The sequence below is a fragment of the Anser cygnoides genome, chromosome 2, assembly GCF_040182565.1.
Source record: "Anser cygnoides isolate HZ-2024a breed goose chromosome 2, Taihu_goose_T2T_genome, whole genome shotgun sequence".
Classification (NCBI taxonomy): Eukaryota; Metazoa; Chordata; class Aves; order Anseriformes; family Anatidae; genus Anser; species Anser cygnoides.
The window spans coordinates 162,063,556-162,087,250 of NC_089874.1; the positions used below are offsets into that span (position 1 = coordinate 162,063,556).

The window sequence follows — 23,695 nt, forward strand, 5'->3', positions numbered from 1 at the left end:
CTTACGCCTGAGATTTACTGGCACCTAGGTTAATTGGTGCCAGGTACATGCAGATCTCACCTATTTTTTTTTCCTCCTGTGAAAAGCGGCCAACTGAGCAAGCACCAGCATTTTATGGAGCTGGTCCCTGCCTTCTCCACGTCCATGGGAAGGAAGCAGCCCTGTGGTGGAGATGTCACCCCACACAGGCACAGCTCCAGCAGGATTGGTGCCGCTCCCCAGCACACCCGTGTCCCACCATCGCCTGGTCCAGCCCCACAGCCAGCATCACCCCTTCCCAGTGTGAAGTTAATGGCTGAACACAGCTTATTTCTAGACCCAAATGAGACCTTCTCTCACAGACCAAGGTTTGACCGTACAGGAGTGGGTTAAGGTAGATGTCGCTCATGCCAAGGGGATTTTTAGCCCTCTACCATGAAACCCACCTTCTGGCCCAGCACTTCCCGTCCTTCCCTCTCAAAGATGGAACTCCTCCTACAGCAACATTGGCTCCCTCACACAAAGTGTCTCTCTTTTGATTATGTCGGTGCAATCGCACAATTCTCTCACATCCTGAGGGCAAAATGGCACAAAACACCCTCAGATTTTTCATTTTCCTCCCAGTGTATCCCCTGACCCAAGCCCAGGTCTTATACTGCAGCTGCCTGCTTCAGTGCTGTCATTGCCTCATATTTCCCCATCAGGCTAATTCAGAGTAGCTAAAAGTGCAGCACATCTCCATTACAGCAAGGAGATGGGATTAGACGCTGTAATCTCATTTATTGGCACTGTCAAGGCTCTCAATCTTCTTCCCAGACTCTCAAGGAGGAGGAAAGAAGAGATCCAGAGCACTGGGCAGCTCTGGAGAGGAATTAAAAGTTCACAGCAAAGTAGCTGCACTCAGAATGAGTGTCACAAGTCAGTAGTTTTAAACATCTAGTTTCTAATTGTTATACAAAAAACAATATGAAATACATAGATCAAAGTCCTTTAGGCAAGCACCCCACATCTGCAACAACTGCTGCAGCATGTAAAAAAGTTATCAAACAGCACCAAATGAGCATGAGGTAACAGGAAAGGCGCTTTCTCAGAATTCAAAGTCCTCATCGGCCATGTCGATCGCCCAGGCAAACTTCTCCCTTTGTGTCTTGTTGTAGATCTTCTCAATGGGCACACCAAACTTCTTACACCTACAGAGAGCACAAGGCAATGAGGGGACATCCCAGGGGCTGCGCAACCCATCCTACCTGGCTCCCACCATGGTAGCCCTCCCTGTTCACCTGTGCAAACTCCTTAGCTCCCCTAATTACCTTTTCACCTTGCCACTGTTGATAAAGACATGCAAAGTCTTTCTTGCCCTAAACCCAGAAGGGACATCCTGCAAATAACTGTTTGCAGGGAGGCTGCAGCTTTGGACTTCGCTCCAGCATCTCCAGAGCTTGGACAGGTCTCTCTGGCCAGCTAGAGACAAAGTTTATTCCTTTACCGCAAAGGCTCAGCCCCGTGTTTGTTCCCCAACAAGCATATTTTGTGCACATCTCTCCATAGGAGCACGCCCAAGGCTTACCAGGCTATGCTAATCCTGGGGTCCAGGTAATTCAGCTTGGACGTGCCCAGAGCTATCTGCTTGTTCTCCTCCTTGTCTGTGGCCTGGACATTCAGCTTGGCCAGCTGCTCTTTTAGACGCTCCAGCAGCTTTTTTTTCTTCTGTATATTGCTGAGGGCAGAGGAAGAGCAACACAGCAAGTTAAAGGGAAAAAGCAGCAGCAGAGGCAAAACACAGCAGTTCTCCTGGTTTGATGCTGCCTGGGAGCATGATAGGAAGCTAACGAGCTTCAGCTCAGAGCAGTCTCTAAATTCACTCTAAGTCCTGAGCCTAGAAATAGCTCCAGAATGGCAAAGTGGAAGATGCTATGTAGTACTAACCTATCAGGTGAGAGTACTTGAGGGAAAAAAAAATAAAAATCACATCTTAATTATTAGTACCAAAGTTGTGCAAGCACAAAAGCCTGCAGCCAGCAGAGACCACCTCCTCAGATCCAGACTCCGTGAGCAATGACCATCTCAGGCAGCCTGCTCTGCACCTTAGCAGCACAAGCCAAAGGCAGAAGGACAAGGAACCCCACAGTACAACATAAAATATGAGCCTCATTTCTCTTCACCAGCTGCCCTCTGTCTCTAGGCAGAAAGTCACATTTGGGCTCCGGGAAGGTGAGTAAATTTAGACAGTCCCCATGCAATGACTGCTGCAGAGATCAGATGTGTGACAATCCTCCACCCAAAAGCCTCAAGAAAACTTGCATTATGGCCAGCTTCAACCCCAAGTCAGACATCCTATGCACCACGGCATTTGTAGGACAACCCAGCAGCTTGGGCTGAAGTCCAAGTATTCAGAGAGATGGGCCCTATCACACAGAAATGCCCCCCCCCCAAGGAACTCTTTGCGGTCCTACTGTTGCAGACAACCACAAGACCTCCACCCATCCACTAGACTCCCATGGGACAGGAGGCACCCAGTACCCAATTCAGTTCCCATGAGCTACACGTAGGGTGCTGGACCACACCATTCCCACCCACAGGTCCCAGACAGACCCCTCTGCAAACAGGAATTGTAAGGAAGATTCACTCACGCCTCTGCTTTGGCATCTTTCGTCTCTTCAAACTCATCTTCAGCTTTTTTCAGCTCTTTTTCGGCCTCCTCCAGCTGTTGCTTCTTGGCATCAATCTGTGAACGCAAACACAGAGTGAGCCCATGCTCCTGTCCTCCCTAGAGATTTCAGCTGCCTCTCCCTTACCATACCAAATTGCTCCTCAGCTTCTCATCAGCCCTGATCCAGACCTAACAACTGCCTGAGACACATGTAGATGTAGAGCTCAGGGACATGGTTTAACAGTGAACTTGGCAGTGCTAGGATAAAGGTTGGACTTTCTGATCTTAGAGATCTTTTCCAACGCAAATGGTTCTGCAATGCCAGAAAAACTCACAGCTCTTTTTCATGTTGTGCACATGTCTGAGGTTGACTGGCTCGTTACAATATTGGGACCCTACTGCAAAGTCTCAAGCTCAGTGGTAGAGCGTGAACAAAAGATCTGAGGACAATTAAAAGTCAGTTTGTGGAATTTCCATAGGAGACCCATTAAATTTCAGCTGATTCTCCTACAAACAACCAAATAGGAAAACTCATTTCCATAGTCCTGAGCTGTGGCATCACTAAAGGCACCCAGCTTGGTCTGAAGACACCAATCAGTGAGAAGACCTCAGTGCCACATGTGCTCCAACCAGCATTTGAGCTTATTCCACCCCTCTCCTAGGTTGTGGAGGTCTCCACACCACCACTACTTCTGGTACATTTCCTAGATGCCACACTTGATCAGTGCAATCTCTTTAGGCATCAGGTTATTCACCCTCCCTTCTCCACATCCAAGAAAGAGATCAGTGAGGTGGGAGCAGGGTAAGGGCTCTCAGTTTGATACTTCTCACCTTACTCTGGAGGTTTTGCATTGACTTCTCAAAGGTTTTTGGCGTGGACCTCTGATGGTTGCACAGGATGGCCACAGCTCGGTTAGCTCGGTTGTAGGAGAGCAGCTTTCCTGCAACGCTGTCTTCAGCTGGAAATAAAGTGCAGGATCATTATTTGTCTCCTGTCTGGGAGTTGGAAAAGACAGAGAGCAGACCAGAACAACAGCAAGATGTTTGTCTTTCCCCATCCTTTCTCAGGAGAGAGAAATACTGGCTGTAGAAATTGGTAAAGGACACCTGAGAAGCAACAAATTTGAAAGTGCATCTCATCACTAGAAGGCAGGACAGAAATAAACACTAACAACACAAAGAAGGGGAAAAAATACAATCCTATCTTGCCTGTCAGACTACCATTGAGCAGGTGATTCAATTTTGTCACTTGGCATGGCTCCCAACCTGCTGCATGAACCCATAAGCTACATACCACCCTACAACATGGTGCATGACCAGACAAGGAGGAGCAGGCAGTTATGGGGACAGCAAGGCAATGGATGGACATCTGAGCCCACTGCCCCCACAGGGCAGCTGGGATCAACACAAACTCTTAAAAACTCACGGTTAGTGAGGGCCTTGAGCTGCTCCTGCAGTGTGATGGAAGCGTTGTAGGTCCTGAACACTTTGGCAGTCAAACCATTCATCAGATTCTGGAGGTGTTTGTTCAAGATGACCGTCTGGAGGAAGGAGGAGAGGACAAAGTGAAGAAAAAAAGGAAGGAAGAGAACAAGCAGAAGCCAGGACAATAAATCACTTCTCAGACCATCATATTTTGCCTAAACAAACCCATTAGGCATTTAGAAAAAAACTCAAAAAACCCACACAGATCTTCCGTAACTTGCAGATCTACCTATTGGGTCAGGCCTTCAACTATTGAAGATCAGGACAAACAACACTGAAATTCACAAAGAACTTCCCTCAAATTCAACAATTTCTGCCTATTTATGTCCAAGAGGACACATTTCACATCCAATATCACATCTCACACATATCAAATCCGATATCTTTATTCTACAGAGCACACAGGGCTGCAGTCAGAGCAGAAACAGAAGATGCTAAAATGACTCATTTGGGGTTTGGAGGAAGCCTTCCTTGGAAGGAGAAAGCCCACATAACCGTATAGGAGCAGCTTCTTTAGAAGCAAGATGGACGAGTGGGTTTGTGGGCATGTGACAGAAGGGGAGCACAGGGGGCAGCAGCCCATATTTCATGCTAAAGAGGAGGTAGAAATTTTTCTAAGAGAGTTGCCTGGGAGGAGAAGGCTGCAGCACATCTCTCCAGCACCCCTATGCTCCAGCAGTCTCTCTCCCTTTTTTGTTGAGCCCCAGCAAGGCATGGAAATGTCAAGCAGCTGAGATTTGACGCCTCCAGTAATGCCCTGGGCAACATGCACGTGGGCAGGTCTTCCCAGGCTAAAAAAAGCCCAAGCAGATCAGTTCCAGGAGGGAAGCAGCAGAAAAACACCTCCTTAGCAGGGATATGGGTTAGCCGTGGGCACAGGCAGACAGACGAGCCTGCATTTGGGAAAGGAGCGATGTTGCCAATGCTGAGAAGTTTGGATGTTGTGACTTTTTTTTTTTTTCTATCAGTGGGGTTCAAGAGAAGAGAGGTGACAACTTACAGTGAGCCTGTCAAAGAGGTCATCTCCTGGGTCCTTGTTCTTCATGAACAGCTGCAGGTTTTTGAACACCTAGAAAGGAGGAAGGGATGGTCCTGGTCAGGAATTAGGAGCAAACTTCTCTCAGACACCTCCCTCATCTTCATCTGTCTCCTCATCCCCTCATCCAGGTACACTGATTCGTACTCATGGAGTGTGCATCCTACCACAGCGCCAACCTGCTCAATTTCAAGGACTTCCAACGAGACCTCAAACACCAGTGCCACAGACTGTTGTCTCCATCCCTGCTATCCCTGGCACTCCACTTTCCCCACAAACACCATTATCTCACAGGCAAAACAAAAAGCAATAGGAACATTTTCAAGCCTTAATTCCCACTCGGTCAACTGAGGATGCACTCCAGCAGGAGGCAGGACTTCTCTCATAGTTCATGGGCTAAAACAGCCTTGAAACCCCTACCCCAAAGTTTCTACTGCCCCCTCTAGGCTAGGAGCAACACGCGAGTCCTCATCCCACAGCACCCTTGCATCTCCTGCACGTGCTGTCACAGTGGGGTTGAAACACACGGTTCAGATGCAAATTTGGGACTGACGACCACCAAGTGAACCAAGGCCCCCTTGCGCCACACTGCCACAACGGCCATGACACCCATCTCTGCCACGCTCACCGGCTTCTCCACCGACACTTTGTTGTAGTAGCGGATGGAGTCTTTCCCAAGGAAGTCAAACTCCACCACGTGCTCCTGCCCGTCCAGCTCGGGGTGCAGCTTGATGTGCTCCACGCGCAGGGAGCAGCAGCCAACTGTGTCCGCAGTCTCCCCTTCCTCTTTCTCATTGCCAGCTCGCAGGGCCAGCTGGAAGGAGCCACAGGAGACCGTGAGTCACCCACTCCGACCCACCACAACGCCCCTTTCTAAGGTAGGCATGGACGTCAGGAAGAAAGACAAACCAAAAAGAAACCACACCACTTTCTCAGACAGTGTCTCACTGAACAGCTGCTGGGACCCTGGTGGAAACCAAGCAGTGGTTTTCTCTCCAGCAGGAGGTTGTTTTCTTATTCTATTAAACCCTAAGATATCTCCCCAAAATGAAGCCATCCAGCTCTCATGAGGGCCTTGTCAGCATCCAGAGAACACTGGTCAAGGCCAGGGAGGACAGCACAGCTCCTGCACTGCCACACAGCTGCGTCCTCACACAAACATCTGCAGGTATTGGTAGTCATCGTCCTCCTTGATCATTGCCAGATTCCTTGCATGGGACAACTCCAGCTAGTAGTGACCAGAAGACACCAAAAAAAGAGTTGGGTGGATCAGGTGAGCTAAACCCTTGCCTCAACAGCAGTGGGGGGCCAGGGTGAGGCCACAGGTACCTTATCAATGAAGTAGAGGGCCACTGCTCTTTGTCGCTTCTTCATCTCCTTGGACTTCCAGTCGGCCTGGTACTCAGCACGGATTTTGTGGACAACGTCCTTTAACTTCCGGGCTACCTCGTACTTCTGCCAGTCCTTTTCCCCCTGGAAAAAGAGGCCAAGGCATTCCCACTCAGTACCCCATCTTATTTCCATCTCCACCAGCCAGACCCCGCTGTAGAAAACACAACCTCCAGGGTCTCAATATCACTCAAAACCCAGTGCTTTCTTGAGAAAAATCAATGAAATGAAAAATAATTAAAGCAGAAACAGCTCAGCTGGGGTTTCTGTGCCCTCTGCTGGCTGCACTGGTCTCAGGATCCTCACAAAAATCTGAGCTGTTCATAATCTGGATGAGTCTTCCACCAGCTTGTGGCCAGCACAGGGCAGGCAAGGAGCCAACTAGTCCAGCACTGCAGAGCCATGGCCACTGACGCTTGCACACCACTAGCCCTGACTGGCACGACGTGCTTGCTTGGCTGTGCCCAACTTGCATGCGGTTTCCTTATTTGCTTTGAGGACTGGAAATAGCTTTAGGTCACCTTTCTCTCCCTGCTGTGTTCACTCCTGCCCTCCCACAGGGCTACAGATGGTGATCCCACCTCCACCCGTGTTCCGTTTGCTGGCACAAATGGACCAAACCCCATGGGCTCTTGTACCCTGTGGATCCCCTCTGCCCCTGCCCGGCTTTCAACAGCCTTCCCAGGATGCACACGAGCAGCATGGCACAGGGACAGTTCTGCCAGCAGCAATCTGTCCCTAAAAACAGGCTCAATGCTTAAAAAAAATTTATCCTTTTCCCCCCCCCCAACCACAACCAAGGGCATCCCAATTAATCTAGTTTAATTAATCTAGTTTACCTCCTTTTTCTTGGAAAGGAAAGTATGTTTTTGTTGACATGCCACATCTCTTTTACCCTAGCCTTTCCACCTGGCAAAAGGCCCGTGGCCCACAAGACAACAGCCCTGCACAAACGGCAGCACCTCACTGACCTTCAGCTTGGAGCTGGGGTTCAGCATGATGTACTTTAGGGAGTTCTGGATGTTTTCGGTCCACGAGGCCAGCCAGGTGACCGTGTTGTCAAAGCGCACCTCCTTCCATTTGTGGCCCGCAGGCGGCTCGGGGATCTTGGAGTCCCTGGGGACAGAGCAAGAATAGAGCCCTCATACCAGAGAGACCACGAAGGAGAAGAAACGGGTCAGCATCTCAACCATTTCCTCACGGCAAGCAAAGGATGGTCAAGAAGCTGCAGCACTGCTTACAGAAAGCACACAGCCTGCCCCAAATTGCTCGATAACACAATCGGTCTGTAGCCTTTGGATGCTGAGGACAACAGGAGAACTTGCTGGGCTGGTGGGGACTGATTTGAATCAAGGCCACGAGGTCTTCCTGGGGGTGCACATTAAGACCAACCCAACCAACATCATCTATAGCAAATACACTCTTAACTGATTGCTACTCTTCCTCCCTCCAGTGAGAATGATCCCAATGCTTCCAGCCAGCAAAAAGGACCCGTGAAGTCAGGAAGAATTACACTTTTTTTTTTTTTTTTTTTGAAAAGAAGCATATCAGAAGCAATACACGGTTGTCCCATCTTCAAAGAGACCACAGAAGCACTGCTGGGTTTGCAGCTGATACCCTGCTAAAGGTGCTGGCACCAATGAGAGATGGGACTGCTGACCAGCCTCCCTAGCCACCGTACACCCACAGAGAGATTAAGTCAGACCTGACTGCAAAGCGGATGTCTGGAGGTCCCAGGAGGTTATAGGAGGGCTCCAGTTGCAGCAGACAGCAAAATCCCATGGCAGCTCCATGTAGAGGAGATGTGCTGTTTATCCCAGTCCCAAAAGCAGCCCCCCAAACCTCAGCTCTTCTCTTGGCAACTCACTTGCTGCAGTTGATGACCACATCCTCTGGCATGATCCTCTTCTTGAGCATGCCCATTTTGGGGTGGTCACCACGGCCGCGGAAAAGCCCCGGAGGCTCAGTTTTAAAGTTGCCTATCTTCTCCCGGTGCCCATCGAGGATGCAGTACCCGTACTCTTCCTGGATCTTGTCTGCCGCCTCCTTCAGTTTCTGAAACGAGCACCATGCCACCATCATCCCACAAGACATAGCTGAAACCCCATGACTTGTGCTTGCCCACCATCCTCTCCCTGAGGAGAGCAAGGCAGGGAAGACAGAGCTCAAAGGGCTGGAGAAGAGGCAAGCACAAGCCCAAGTTCACTCCAAACACACAGATCATCTCCACCCACTTTGCAAACCCTCATCATGATGCTGTCCCAGCACGAGATGCTGATGAAACAAACCTTGGGTTTCATTAGTACCATATAGCAAGGGTCCACCACCTCCCTCCTTAGGGCAGGACCCTAAACCATGACCTGAGGATGACAGGCACTTTTGAAAGCCAGGAAGCATGCACTATCTGCAGAAAAGCTCAATGAAGAAGGGTGTGATGGCCCTGGAGAGATGGAGCTGGTCAAATACCAAAGAGGTCCCACATGAGGACATAACCCACAAAAAAAAAAGAGGCCAGCAGGAGCTAGGACACCTCAAGCTGGTCCCAAAGCATATCAGCCAGCCCCAGATATCATGAGAAACAGTCCTCACCTGCTTCTCCTCTTTGGGGAGTGCTTTCCGTGCCTCGTTTTTATCTACAAAGTACTTGTGGATCTCTCTGAAGTCACACTTGTCCAGGTGCTTGATTATCTTCTGCTCCTGAGTGGTCATCTCCTGAGGGAGAGATGACAGGGACTGGGTAAAGACAGTTGGCAAAAACAGCTCTGCACAGTTCTGTTGGCTACATCCCACCCCAGAGAACAGGAAATACAGAGCTGCACACCAGTTCTTCAGAAAAATCGTAGGGAAACAGCCACACCAGCCGCATCCACCCAAGGGTAGATAAAACTGCCCCAGCAGGAGGCCAGGCTGCCCTGGACACCTGAGCTGAGAAGCAAAACACAGCCAGCTTTGGGGTGGGGCAGCCTCAAACCTCTGCTGCAGGAACAAACAGTCCCAAAAGTGACTGCACGCAGATGGCAGGGTCTGAAAAAGGGGCACTGAAAGGTGAGGTAAGCGCTAGGAGGGGTCTTGCTTGTGCAAGGGGACCGAGCCATGGTGCTGCAGGATCTTGACGTTAATTCTTCAGAGAAAGGCACGCCCCAAAAAGTTTGCAAGGCTGTTTGGTAGAACCCGTGACTACTTTGCTAGATGCATCACTTAAAGGGAGCTCAAGTGCCAACGTGAAGTGCTCAAGGATTCCTGTAGACAGCAAGCCCTGACCCAAACCCACAAGAAGCATGGAAATAAAGAGCTAAACCTCCAAAAAACATCCCCTTCCTCCCATGCTATGCCTGCAGGTGACAGTTTTAATGCTGGGGGGTTTAATGTAGAGGATGGACAGCAAGGAAGCCCCCCTGCAGGGAAGGTACCTTCCTCCAGTCATTAAAAAAGTTGTTCTGGAAGATCTCCTTGGTGGTGTACTCGTGATCAAGCATTTTGGCGTAGAAGGTAGCAATCTCCTCCGTGGCCAGGCTCAGCTTCAGGGGTTTGCCTGGGAAAAGAGAGGAACATTAGCATCAGTTTTGGGGACAGCCCCACACCGCAGCCCCAGGAGGTCACTTGGTCAGTCCCCAACGCTCAACACGGTGCCAAAAAGGGACACGGGCTGAGAATGGACAGCGGCACCTCCATACACCAAGCAGTCTTGCCTGTGGATCAATCCCCTGAGCACTCAGCACAGCAGGAGGCTGCCAAGACTAATTTGCAATCACATTTCATTTTGTCCTCCGTGAGAGCCCGGTTTACACCGAGGTCACTGAGCCGTGAGGCTTTCGGCAGCTGTTGTGCAACGACAAGTCCCAGATTCCCGGCTTAACAAGGCAACACAAAGGTTTGTTTTCCAACCGCGATCACTTCCAGGACCATGCTGAATAGTCAGGATCCTACTCACGGCAGTTTCATCTCAAAGCATTTCCTATGCAGATGGAGCAATCGTGGGAAGCTCAAAGAAAATATGCATGAAACGGATACAGGTGCAAGATCCTCTCGTGGTTGTCCAGTGAGTTTTGGATCATTTTTTGGAGGTGGCAAAGCCACCACCAGCCTCTCCTGAGCTCCTTGGCTGCAGCAACAAAGTCCAAAGAAGCCAGGGAACAACCTGGTTCTTCCTGGGAAGCACAACCTTCAAAACAGCTTTTCTAGGCAAGCCACAGGAAAAATGCCCTTCAGAGCTCCAGGGATGGTTCGATCCTGCCCACGCCAGGCGCTGATTTCGGGGTTTTGACCTCCACCTGCACTGCAGAGCACGGTGAGTCACAGCCTCACAGCAGCCTACGTGCACCAGCTCCCTTCCTACTCGGGGCTGTTGCCTGGGCACAAACACGGGTTTTCATCCAGGAACGGTGACACTTTTCAGCAACCGAGCCAACGGCTCCCCAGCTGCCCAGCCAAAGCCACCAGCCTGGGTGCACACAACACAGACAGGTCTGCAAAGGAGCAGAGGCCACAGAGGAGGTCTAAACCCTACACAAACTACACGCAGCTGACAAGATTCCTCCTCACTGAGCCAGAAAACCACAGGTCTCCAACAGCCCCACCAATATCCCAGCAGTGCCCTCTGCTGACAGTGTTGCCACACACCTCATTTTCCCAAATTGGCCTTTTCCCACCCACTATGTATAAAAAAAATAAAAAATAATAATAAAAAAAAAAAAAACACAAGGAATAGGAAGCCTCTGGGAGAGCCTGAGAGGGACCAAGACTCCATTGGACTGTGGTCCCTTCCCATCTCCAGCATCCCTTGGTTGAGTGCCATGGTCCTTCTTGCCTCCTTCCCCCACTCCAGAGGGAACAGTTTGGGGCTGGAGACAAGAGTGGGGAAGAAAAGAGCCCAACAACCTCAATGAGAAACCCAGGAAGGACAGCAGAAGCCTGGATCCATCCTGCCAACCTCTCAGCCCCTCAACGAGGCGCTGGGTTGCAGTAAGATGAAACGTGGTGGCTTTGGGGACAACACAGGGAGCCGTGACCAGGAGCTCAGAGCAGCCTGGCCAGATCCTGAAGTGTCCCGGAGGGCGAGTGACATGTCACTGAGACCACGGGACAGCGAAGCTGCAGCTCTCATCAAAAGCAAAAACACTTCTTCCCCCAGTGTGCAGAGAAATAGTGCGTGAGCTGACTTAAAGCTCAAACCCAGAAAGTATGTTAATCAGGAAAAAATGCTATACATAGGCTGGGAGGGAAAATATATATAGATATATATATATATTCACAAAATGTACACAAGGTCTTCAGGTGATGGCATCGAGATGCGTTGCTTCCCCTTGAGAAACTCAGGGTCCACGGCTGCACACCCCGCCCCAGAAAAAGCTGTGAGCAGAGGAGCAAGCCTCAGCCACGGCTGAGGATATTGCAATATTTCAGCATTTAATAATTCATGCTCTGCAGTATGCCCCCCTTTACGTAAGGGGAGATAACCATCTCCTTGGCCGTGCAGAGGGCAACTCCACGTGCCTCCTCCCAGGGTGGACGTACCATCGTAATAAAACTGAACATCGTCAGGCAGCGGCTCGTAGAGGGGGGCGAAGTAGGGTCCTCGGTGCTCCAGCTGCGTCCACTTCACCCCGTCGGCTGTCTTCTCCTCTTCCCACCTGGGACAGAAGCACGCAGACCCATGAGAGGCACGCAGACCCACGAGAGCGTCTCTGCTTCAGGGTTTGAGACCTTCTCCTGAGCGCTGCCACAAAACTCAAGTGAAATTCCACCACCTTTGTCACTGCCTCAGTTTCCCCATCTCTTTCGAACACGGAAAACAACGACCTAACCAAGGGAAAAGCATCCTAAGGAGGGAAGGGATGCGCTCAGTGGGACGTGGAGGGACTCAGGGGGAGAGCAAAGGGATGGAGCCATGAGCCAAACCCATGGGGACAGCCACCAAGATCCCACCCCGGCCCACAAAGGCTGCTCAGTTTGTACTAAAGAGGCTGCAAGGGTTAAAACACACTCCAGCCCTCACTGCCTCCTTTAAAAGGCACCAAAAAAAAAAAAAAAAGGGCTCAGGAGCATCCACCACCCTGTCCTGCAATCTTAATGCAAATGAGATCTTAAAGCACCTCTCCCCACACCCCACAGAGCGAATAGGGTTTTAAAGGCACCACAGACCTCTGCTGCAAAAAAAGGATTTAAAAAATGAATTAAAAAAAAAAAATCAAGGTACCCACCCTGAAGAGCATTTAAAAACACGAACGCTTTAAGCATGAAATTAAAAGAGAGGACTAAGGTCTGCGGCAGAGGAAGAAGTCGTCTGGAGGAGCATTTGGGGACAGGCAGGGGATCCGCACCCCACGGCTCAGCACCAGCTGGGTGGGCAGCAGCAGGACCCAGCCCGTTAAACCCAGCATCTCCAGGAAAATGGGGATTGCAAGAGAAACAGCAAAATTTTACCCCGTGGGAAAAAAGATAAATAAACGTGTTTCTCATTCAGCAGTGCCCCGGAAGTATTTCAGAGCTGTCTCCTCCCCGCAGGAGGAGATTGCATCAAAAGGTGGGTAGATTGCATCAAGAAAGGCATTGCACTAGGAAAAATATATTTAAAAAAAAGATATTTAGGAAAATATAAATACGTATTATTTTATAAAATGCAACAGGCTGCAGAAAACATAGCTGGAAGCACCTCTGAAAAGCAGGCATCTACAAGAGTGATTTATGATGTACGGAGCACGGGCAAGGTCTCCATCTCTCCTCCTAAATCCATGCAATCCTCCGCCCCAGCACCACCTGCACTTACCTGCTGCACATCCCCGAGCCTGCACGGAGGCCGGGGGGGACAATCCGGGGGCGAGGGACCCCCCGACCAAGCAGCGAGGTGGTGAGACGCCAGGACATGCCACCCTGTGCCCCCGGAGCTGGCGAGGCCGGTGGGTGCCACGGTTCCCCCCCAGCATCCCACCCCAGCACCCCGCTACCCGCCGGGGCAGGGTGGCATTGCCCAAAGCATCACCAGGGAAAGTCACCAGCACCCTATTCAAAAAGGTCCAGGTTGTGGCACTCCCCACGTGTCAGGGCTGCGTAGCCTTATGGGAAGTGTAGTCCTATGTGTGTTTCGAGGCAATTCTACCGCAAATCAAGTTTATGTAGCAGGTTTGCTTAAAAAACAAAAAAAAAATACAACAACAAAAAAACTCTTCTATTTTCAAAGGACCCTATGCCCCAAAAAAGCTGTCCCAAAGGTCCAAGATGTGGATGATGCCCATAAGCATCCCAATCTGGGATAATTGGGATAATGCCCAGCAGCCCCCTGCTGCCCAGGCTCTGGGGTTTGTGACAGGCTGCAAAGCATCCAGCCCCCCCCCCCAAATGCCCTTTCCCTGCCTCAGGTATTGGGGGTGCTCTGGGACGCGGCGACACCAAGTGGCTAAAGCCACCAGTCTCCACCTTGAAAAAATACAGCAAAGGGACAGCATCTATCAGCCCCATCCGCGTGCTCTTTTCTGATGGTCTCCTAACCAAAAATCTTGCCTGGAACATCCAAAAAACACTGCAAAGAGAAAAAACTGCAGCCCCTTTATGACCTCCTTGACGTGGCTCCCGCTGATATGGCAGTGGTTTTATTGCACAGGGTTTTGTGGGTTATCTCCTTCCACCAGCCGTGAGCACATCCCTTGCCTGGCTGGACACCAGCAAAGTCAGTTGAGGAGGAATATATACTCTTATAACAGCACACATCATAAAAATACCATATAAATACTATTTTGTATTTGGGACCTCCCATTCTCTCACCCCACTCCCTCCTCCTGCTCAGAGTGCTCAGCTAAGTTCAGGGCTTAGGAAAATACACCAAGCAGTTAATAAAAGGATTAATAAAAATAGAGTTTTTACAGTTTTATCCTAAGAAATAAAATTAAAAAACCCCAGTTACATTCAACTTAAACCTGCCCACAGGCCAAACACGTGCAAGACATTTACCATTTCCACTTCTTTTCTGCCTCTTTCTTTTCTTTCTCTTTTTCCTCCTTTTTAGCCTTTTTGTTTTTCTTCTCCTCTCCTTCCTCCTTAGATTTTCTTCTCCGGGTTTTCTCTGGGATCTCCTCATTTTCGCTCTTCTCTTCACTTTTCTTCCCCCTCTCCTTTTTCTCTTTTGGCTTTTTCTCCTTGGTTTTCTGCTTTTTCCCTTTCCCTGGCCCATCTCCCTTCCCTGCCTCATCTTCCTCCTTCACCTCCAGCCCAATCTCCATGCTCTCAGCCTGTCCCCATCCCTCATCCCCTTGCTCATCCACCTCCTCCTCCTTTATTCCTTTCCCATCTTCACTTTCCTTTCCCACCACATCTCTCCCCTCCATCCCTCCTGGTTCATCTCCCGCTTCTAATTCCTCATTTGTCCTTTCCAACTTTTGCTCCTCTTCCAGCATTTTTTCCTTTTTTATTTTCTTCCTCCCCATTTTCTCCTCCCCCTCCGTTTTCACCTTCTTGCGTTTCTCTGCTTTCCCCTTCTCCTGCTTTTCCTTCTCATTGCTCCTCCCCTGGGCACAGCTGCTGCCCCCTCTCTTGGCTCTTCCCTGTCCCACTCCCCAGTCCTCATTCCCATCAGCACCATCCTCATCCTTGAATCCCTCCATTATACCCCCAAGATCTTCCTCAAATTCATTCATCTTGCTCCCTCCTTTTCTCAGCGACCCCTTCTCCCTCTGCTTCCTTTGCTCTTGCTTCTTCTCTCTCTCTTTTTTCCTCTTCAGGTCTCGGGCATCCCCCTTCTGCTGTGGGACAGAGGGGTCCAGCTCCTTCTCCACCTCCTCCCTCACAGCAGTGACCCCCAGAAATAACCCTGAACCCCCAGGCTCTCCAGAAAGGGATGCAGCCATGCCAGCAACACCACCGCTTGGTCTCAGGAGCTGTAGGAAGCAATGAGAAGGGAAAAAAGGTTGATATTAGGAAAGGAGGGCAATTATCCTAAAGTCCAGGCACACAGAGGAGATGCTAAGGGACGCATCCCATTGAAGACTGTGTGTTGGGAGCCAACGGTACCCCCTAGGTTTCCTACCCCAACTCTGTCTTTGGTCTCCAAGAGCTGCTGTCCCACTGCAGGTCCCTCACTCCAGATTTTGGGCTGTGACCTGTAACAAATGCACAGACAATTCTCATCACAGAACGGCCGAGGTTGGAGGCACTTCTGGAGGCCACCTGGTCCAGTCCCCTGCTGAAGCAGGGCCACCCAGAGCAGGCTGCACAGGACCACGTGGAACAAGAGGCTGAAATGCAGCCCCATAAAAAGAGATCTGGGGGTTCTGGTTGGCAGCAAGTTGAAGATAAGTCCCGCGACAACCATATCCTGGGGTGCATTAAATACGGCACTGGGAGCCAGTCAAGGGAAGTGACAGCCCTGCTCCGGTGTGGCCTCGCCTCAAGCTCTGTGTGCAGTTTGGGGCACCAGTGTAACAAGGACATAAAAGCTATTAAAGAGTGTCCAAAGAAAGGCTATAAAGTTGGTGAAGGGTCCGGAGGGCAATATGTATGAGGAGCAGCTGAGGTCCCTCGGTTAGTTCAACCCCAAGCAGAGCAGGCTGAGGCCTCATGGCAGCCTGCAGCTCCCTCACGAGGGGAGCGGAGGGGCAGGCGCTGAGCTCTGCTCTCTGGGGACAGCGACAGGACCCGAGGGAACGGCATGGAGCTGGGACAGGGGAGGGTCAGGCTGGGTGTGAAGGAAAGGTTCTGCACCCAGAGGTGGTCGGGCACTGGGACAGGCTCCCCAGGGACATGGTCATGGCACCGAGCTGCTGGAGTTCAAGAAGTGTTTGGACAGAGCTTTCAGACACGGGGCCTGGTTTTTGTGTGGTCCTGGGTGCAGCCAGGAGTTGGACTTGATGGTTCACGTGGGTCTGTGTCTTTTGAAGATCTCCAGGGAGGGAAACTCTACAACCTCTGGGCAGCCTGTGCCAGGGCTCCAGCACCAGCAGTGCTGCCTGGGGGCCAGGGGGAACCTCCTGGGCTCCAGGCTGGGCCCGCAGCCTCCGCTGCTGGCCCTGGACCCCCTGAGCAGAGCCCGGCCTCTTGTACCTCCCTGCAGGGCCGCAGGGACATGGGGGAGCTCCCCCAGAGCCTCCTCCTCTCCAGGCCGAGCAGCCCCAGCTCTCACAGCCTCTCCTCATGGCAGGGGGGCTCCAGGCCCTGCCGCCCCTCATGGCCCTGCGCTGGGCTCTCCCCAGTACACCCAGGTCCCTCTGGTACTGGGGGCCCAGAACATTGGCAAGCAGCAACCTCCACCTCTTACATGAAAAAAACAGGGGACTGCTCCTGAATCAGTCTACATTTCCCTTCAAGCACAGCAGGAGCCCCTGCTGCAGCAGACGGAAATATCCCAAAGCAGCCCCTGTAGAAACGCGGTGGTCCCAGGCTGCAGCTCATGGCATGACAACGCTCAAATAAGCAGGACCACAAGGTCTCCAGATCAAAGGTGGGAGGCCTCAAGGAAACATCCCCAGGGACATTCCTGCCCAGAGAACAGGAGAGGCTCGCAGGGTTTGGTGATTAACAGCAGGATATGGAGGTGGCATCAGGCTGAGCATCATGGACATGGATGAAGAGGCAGTCTTTGGATGAGACATGTCTCCTGGGACTGTGTGGATTTGGGGACAGGCACCCTCACTCCCCTCACAAATAGGGGACCTGAGATTCAGCACGTTGGGGAACGATGCAGCCCCTTTATCACAAAAGGCCGCAGGGACCAGAAACATCCAGATTTGTAGCCACCACTGGCAGCAACATGGGTGGGGAAAGCATGAATATTTCCCCAGTCAAAGAGGTCGGGTGAATTCTGGGGAGCTTTGTGGCTTGTGCCAACACCATAAAGCACCAACCTTCCCCTGTAAAATCACTTTTACCCAAGGTTTCCTCCAAGACAATGTTTCAGTAAGGAAAAGAGAGTTTTTCCATCCCTTTCTAAAAGGATGATGCTCAATTGCTGGGCTGCAGGACTTGAGAGCAACTCAAACACAGAACCTTCAAACTTGCTCAGGATGGAGGAGCAGATTCCCCAAAAAGGAGCAGCTCAGGGACCAGCACTGAGAGCCCATTCAGCACCAAGCAGGAACAGCCTTGTCCATTCAGAGCAAGCCCTGGTTGCTGGCATCAACAGTTCACCATCACATTGAGCCATCAGATGTGGCCCTATTTTCAGACCCCTATGCAGAGTCATCAGTCCCAGCTCTCCACCAGAAGCTCCCCATGGCTCCCAAGCCCTATTAAACTTCTAAACAGCCCCTGCACGTCCCACCAGGCTCCTCCATGGGTGAGGATCAGACTTGAGCCAAGTTGGAGTACGGCTTTGCGGTGTAACAAATCCCTAGGAAAGAGCCCATTTTCCCACAGCCCAAGCCCCAAAGCAGCTTTGAGGAAATAATGCCAGGGAGATGGCTGAGACCGGATGCTTTTTTGGAGCGAGCATTGCACAATTTCCACTAAACTCATTAGTGCAAATAGCTTGGCAAAACACACTCCAATCTCATTAGGAGCCAGTAGATTTGTGACTCAGAAGGCAAAGTCCTGCAGCCTTTTCAGACCGGCTCCTTCCCCAAAAGGTCTTATTAGAGGCTTCTCGCTGGACATGAAAGCCCCTGCCTCTATGAGGTGGAGAGGATTATCCTGCTAAAGGCCAGCATAATGAATTCAGGCTTCTATCTCTGCCCAGATCTAGCACAGGGCGAGGGAGAGAAACACCCTTTTCCCAAGCTTTGTGAGGCTGGTTGTCCCCCCTAGCATTTCCCCACCGCCTACCTCTGCGTTTATGTAGGTATGTGCGGCCAAACGATTGCACCTTGCTGACTCGAGCATCCTTCTGTGCTTGGGGAGGTTGGATCAGGCCAGGAGCCTTCCTCACCCACCCAAAGCCCAGGATAAAGGCTCAAATCCCACATGTGATGTTTTCTGGCAAGCTTTCAGGGTCACCAAAGGCACCAAGACATGGCCAAGCCCCATAAAGGCATCAACAGGGGGATGGTCTCAGTGATAAATGAGGGGCTGCACGACTCCACAGCAAGAAAAAAGTATAAAATTCCAGTTCTTGAGGCAGAAAAAGCCATCAAGAAAGTGGCTTGACTTACCTGGAAGAGTCCTCCAGCCCTGCTGACGACCCTTGGTGAAGGCTGGATTCAGTCTCCTCCTGAAAGAGATTCATGGCATTGATGCAGAAGTTCAAAAAGCAGAGCTGGCACGGGTACCCCAACAGCAGCATCACCCCCAGGCAATCACCCAGCCAGGTCATGGCCCCTGCATCCCAACAGCATCACCCTCCCCTTCCTCAGCCATGAGGAAACCAGGAGCTCAAAACAGCAGGCCTATACTAGCCTGACTTCCCCAGCCATGGAGGAAGCTTTAAAGTTTTATGGGGTTCAGAAACCCATATCTTATTTCATCAACACCAAAAAAAGTTTTTGTGGATTTGTTCTACAAAATACATCACCCCCCTCAGCCACCTGCTCATTAGGTATGCTGCTGTTGTTGTGGACACGGAGCCAGGATGCCAAAAGGACAAGAGGGCTCCAAAAAGATGCTTCTAATCACAACTCATGTGCATCCAGGCCAGTTTATTCCACGGCCATTGGAGCAGATGGCAAGAGGGAAAGAGGAAGGAAGCAAAGCCATCGGTGGGAAATACAACAAGAAACAGCAGGGAAGAAAGAAAAGGAAAAAGAGCAAGAAGTAGGGAGAATGGGGTCAGGATCTGGAAGAAAATGAGCTCAGATGGGATTTGAACAGAGACCCCAAAAGCTTCCAACCAACCATGCAGTGCCCTGAAACCCATCCCAGCCTCCTCCAGCTTTCACCTAGCATTGAGGCTCTCTCGTTAACAAATTCTGACTCCCCGAGTTTCTCTTTCCAAGGCTTTCAAGGGAGGCCAAAACCACACAGGGATTTTTCTTGAAAGCTGCTCATGAGAAGCAGCTGGGTTAACTCATTAAGTGGAAAAAAAAAGCCTGAGTTAATTATAGGTTGGCTATGGCAATGCGCACTTTCGTTCCCTGGGAATACTCCTGCTCTCGGGTTCACAATCCTTCAGCTGCTGTCAGCAGTCAGGAGGGGCCATTCAGGAGCCACATTCTTCCCGCACGCAAATGCCACCAGGAATGGTGGCACTACCAGGGCACCAGCCACAATGCCCTCTGGGGGTTTCACGGCTGCAGTTCAGCTCTGACCGCATCGGGAGAGATCGCTGACGTTTCCAGCAGCATTTCCAAGAAGGATGGATTGGACAGTCACCTCTCCTAGGAGGAAAGGCTGAAAGCTGGGGATGTTCATTCTGGAGAAGAGAAGGCTCTGGGGAGACTTCTTTGAGACCTTTCAGTACTTAAAGGGGTCTTCTAAAAAAGACAGAGAAGGACTCTTTGCTTGGGTAGATATGATAGATAGGACAAGGGAGAATGGTCTTTAATTAAAAGAGGATAGATTTAGACTAGGCATTAGGAGGAAATTCTTCACAGTGAGGGTGGTGAGGCATGGGAACAGATTGCCAAGACAAGCTGTGGATGCCCCATCCCTGGAGGTGCTCAAGGCCAGGCTGGATGGGGCCTTGGCCAGCCTGATCTGGTGGGTGACATCCCTGCCTATGGCAGGGGGTTGGAGTTAGATGATCCTTAAAGTCCCTTCCAACCCAAGCTAGCTCATGCTCTTGGTCCAGCACCAAATATATTGGATTCAACCCCAACGCCACCCCCACCCACTAGCAGGGCACCCAAGCCTCAGTTAGTTTGTTCTTTAATTTAATTCCAGATGCCCGAAGGATCCCTTTTACGGGCTCACACCAAGCTGTAGGACACCACCCCCACACCTCCCTTAAGAGCAAACCATGCGAGGACTCCTAAATCCCTTGGCACAGAGACCACCACCTACCAACCCAGACGCAGCTGCCTCCTTCGCTCGGATCCCATCCCACTGGCTTGGGCTGAGACCTTTGCCTTCCACAGCCTCGTGCTTTAGGGAGCTTCCCGGCCAAAAAGGAGAGAAAAAGGCATGGTTTTCCCATCAGTAAAAACCCTTTCAATAACAAGAACCCCAAGAGGAGGTGGGCAAAGCCCCACAGCTCCCACCTCCTCCCCACAGCCACCTCCAGCCCTTCCATCCCGTTGAGGAGTTACCTGCTGATGATGTTCTCCTGTAGTGGTTTCTCCTTGACTTTTGCAGATTTCTTCCTCCCTTTCAGCACAGGGGGCTTCGTGCCAGGAGAAGGGAAGAGAAGAGAGCTTGTGCAATGGGTTTGATGACCACAAAACACCAAGGCAGGCACAAGGATCATCTCCAGAGCCCAAACTGGAAGAGGGCTGATGGTACCTGCGCCGTGCACGGAGTTTCCTCTGGCTCCTTTCCCTGGGGTGCCTTCAGCACCTCCTGCCCCTTCTCTGCCTCCCTCTTTCGCTTCCTGGGGACAACAGCAAGTTCATCCCACCAAGGCCAAGCAGGCAAAACCCCTGCAGCCCTCTTGGTGGTAAATAAAAAAAAAAAAAAATAAAAAAAAATAAGGTATACTACATAATCTTTATGCCCAGCAGCACCAAAAAAAAGCCACCAAAGTCTCTCCCAAAAGGAGATTTGGAGGGTTTCCCTTGCTGATTCTTTTAGGGATGTGCTGCCCAACAGAGCCACCAGCAGCACCATAAAGCCAGGGGGTCCCCAACCTTCCTACCCCCCATGGTGCCCACCGGTTGCTGCTGTCCTTCGCCCCGCGGGCCCTCGAGACCCCCATGGCTTTGTCACCTGCCGGCTCTGCAGGAGGGGACGTGGGGTTACGGCAGTGGTCCTGAGGTCAGGCACTGCAACGAGACGGAGATGGGTGGCAGCACCCTGGGGTCAACCCCCACAGCTCAGCCCTGAGGTCTGGAGCAACTCATGGGAGCAAGCTCAGCTTCTGCAAGAATCCAAAAGGAGCACTGGGTGCAAAGCGTTGAGCTCAGCACCTAAAATGCTATTAACGTAGTAAAAATAAGGCTGTCCTAAAATAAAAGGGATCCCCAAACGTTAGAATCCACAGACCCATATGGGTAGATGAGGGCTTTGTGCTGGGGTGGGCTTGCACCCTCGAAGCAGCTTGGGTGGGTTATGCGCTACCCAAGGCCCTTACTACACCCTGAAAATGAGCATAATGAAAAAAAAGATACTAGATCACAACAAATAAGTAATAGTAAAACTGAGAATTTGACCCCCCCAAAGCACACAGCTAGGCCACCATCATGCAGCAGTCCCCTCCCCTCCTGCTCAGGGCTAGGACAGACAGACCCTTCCCCAAAATCACTCCGAATCGCCCCAAAAAAAAACTCAATGTCCGAGAGGACACAAGCAATAAAGCACAGATTTAAGCACCACCACAGTCCTCATCCATAAAGGTCCTTCCCCACCAAGGAAACCAGGGGGATTTCCAAGGATCGAAGGGCAAGCTGCAAAGCACCACGAGATACCCCCACAAACTTCGCAAGGAATGAGAAACACGTTGAATATTTCAGTGTTTTACCAGCTGGCAATGGGACCACGCTCACCCAACACACGGTGACATGCTCAGAGCCACCCCAAGCTGGAGAAGACCTCTCTGCCTCCCCAGGGGAAACGTCCTCCAGCAGGCAGCCTCCTTTAAAGCCTCCCTCGGTGCTGATTGGAGGCCCCCAGCCCAAGGTGGGCCCTGGGAAATGAAGTTTCAGCCCCAGATCTGAGTTTCAGGAAAAAAAAAAAACCTCATAATTTTGGCGAGGGGATTTTGCTAGAGGGGACAAAACCCCCTTGCGTCGCTCAGCTGCGTTGCTTCAAAAATAACACCGTACAAACATCTCCCTCCCAGGGGACACCACCCCTACAATCAAGCGATAAAATAAAACCCCAAATCTCACCTTTCTCACCTTCTTCTACCCCATCAGAGCCCCGTGGCTGGGTTCAGAGGGGGGGGGAGGGGGGGGATGCAGAGGCTGGATCCCAAATAATGCTGCCCCCCATGGCTCTGCCCCCCATGGCTCTCCCCCCCTACAGCACTCCCCCATCCCACCCCTCTACCAGCCCTATTCATGCAGGCGAGCCCATTGCTTTCACCTGCCCTTGTCCCCATCAAAACTTTCCCAGCTGAGCCTCAGGAGGGTCTCTTGACCCTAACCAGCTGCCCTACAGCAGCACCGGGGCCGGCGCAAAGGGGCTGCACCTGCTGCAGAGCCCCGTCCCCCAGGGGAGCTTTGCTTAATTGGAAGAAAAAACCCCTTTTTCCCAAAAAAAAAAAAAAAACAAAACAACTTTGGCTTTTGAGGGAATTTTGAGGCATCGCCCCGCGTTTGGGGCGAGTTAGCGGGGCCACGTGTTCCCTTGGGAAGGTGCCGGAGCGGAAACCCCCCGAGGCAGGGCTGGCTCGGGGAGAACCTCTTTGATCCCCGTTGCGCCACCCGGGGAAGAGGCGCCCAAGCCACCTTTCTGGCTGGATGAGAAAAAAAAAATAATAAAATAAAGAAGTCGTCAAGGGGTGGGAGCCGGCCCCGGGGCAGGGAGCAGGAGACGGCGGCGTGCCGGGCCTTGTTTGCTCTCCTGCTCTCCTGCCGGGTCGGGGACCGGAGTATATCGGGTTTCTTTGGGGTTTTCGTGGCAGTCCCGTGTGGGTTTGTTCAGCCCCGGCGCTGGTGAGGGTTGTCCCTGCTGGGGAAGGACGGGGTTTTGCACTGGGAAAAGCCTGTCCCTACCCAAACTCGCTTCGGTTTGCACGTACATCCCATCCAAACCCAGCCTGGGTTAAAAACCTTAATAATCGCGGCGGGTTTTACATCTTTCCCCTTTCTGGGCACCGAAGCTCTTTGCAAGGTGGGAGCAGGACGGCTCCGTATGAGACTCTGCAAATGGGAAACCCACACAATAAACGGGGTCCTGCGTGGTCCGGCGATGGTCCAGGACCCTACTGATACCCGTAGGAGTTACGGTGCACAGGAGCGGCTTCATCAACCTCATTATAGGATCAAAGCCAGACCCTGGGGCAGACCCCAGCCCCGTTCTGGGGTGACCCACGCGGTGCCAACCAGCTCAGCATCCCTACGTGGGCACCGCACCCCAGGGATCCCACAGGCACCCAGGGAACCTGTGTTTGCCCACCCCTGGGCAATTTTATTTTTTTCCAGGTGGAAATTTCCTGGAAATTCCCCCCAAACTTCCACCCGGCTCCTATCTGGGGAGAAATC

General features: G+C 51.5%; 1 protein-coding gene across 4 annotated transcripts; it reads right to left on the minus strand.

The window, feature by feature from the left end:
• Window positions 1-902: 902 nt before the first annotated feature.
• Window positions 903-22,302, minus strand: TOP1MT (DNA topoisomerase I mitochondrial). Of its 4 annotated transcripts, none has more exons than XM_066990807.1 (21): window positions 22,034-22,302; window positions 21,203-21,313; window positions 20,835-20,922; window positions 20,642-20,715; window positions 20,397-20,487; window positions 18,611-18,669; window positions 15,556-15,628; window positions 14,484-15,406; window positions 12,054-12,169; window positions 9,950-10,071; window positions 9,129-9,251; window positions 8,407-8,594; window positions 7,511-7,655; window positions 6,480-6,623; window positions 5,779-5,964; window positions 5,115-5,183; window positions 4,056-4,170; window positions 3,461-3,588; window positions 2,610-2,704; window positions 1,547-1,696; window positions 903-1,169 (listed from the first exon to the last, which is right to left on the minus strand). In XM_066990807.1, exons 2-21 carry the CDS (start codon window positions 21,244-21,246, stop codon window positions 1,067-1,069), a joined length of 3,036 nt encoding a protein of 1,011 aa, XP_066846908.1. In that variant the 5' UTR covers window positions 21,247-21,313; window positions 22,034-22,302; the 3' UTR covers window positions 903-1,066. The 4 variants fall into 4 exon arrangements, with proteins under 4 accessions (XP_066846908.1, XP_066846907.1, XP_013046433.3 ...); XM_066990806.1 differs by having other exon boundaries at window positions 22,009-22,302; XM_013190979.3 differs by lacking the exons at window positions 14,484-15,406; window positions 15,556-15,628; window positions 18,611-18,669; ... (3 more) ...; window positions 21,203-21,313; window positions 22,034-22,302 and adding an exon at window positions 13,306-13,581.
• Between the last annotated feature and the right edge of the window lie 1,393 nt (window positions 22,303-23,695).

Bases quoted from the DNA above. Each gene is read 5' to 3' on its own strand.
- TOP1MT (XM_066990807.1), bottom strand. From the start codon at position 21,246: ATGGGGGTCTCGAGGGCCCGCGGGGCGAAGGACAGCAGCAACCG. The intron at 9,252-9,949 runs GTACCTTCCCTG...TCTCTCCCTCAG, and splicing joins TTTTTAATGACTGGAGGAAG to GAGATGACCACTCAGGAGCA. The intron at 1,170-1,546 runs GTAAGCCTTGGG...TGCTCTCTGTAG, and splicing joins CCCAGGATTAGCATAGCCTG to GTGTAAGAAGTTTGGTGTGC.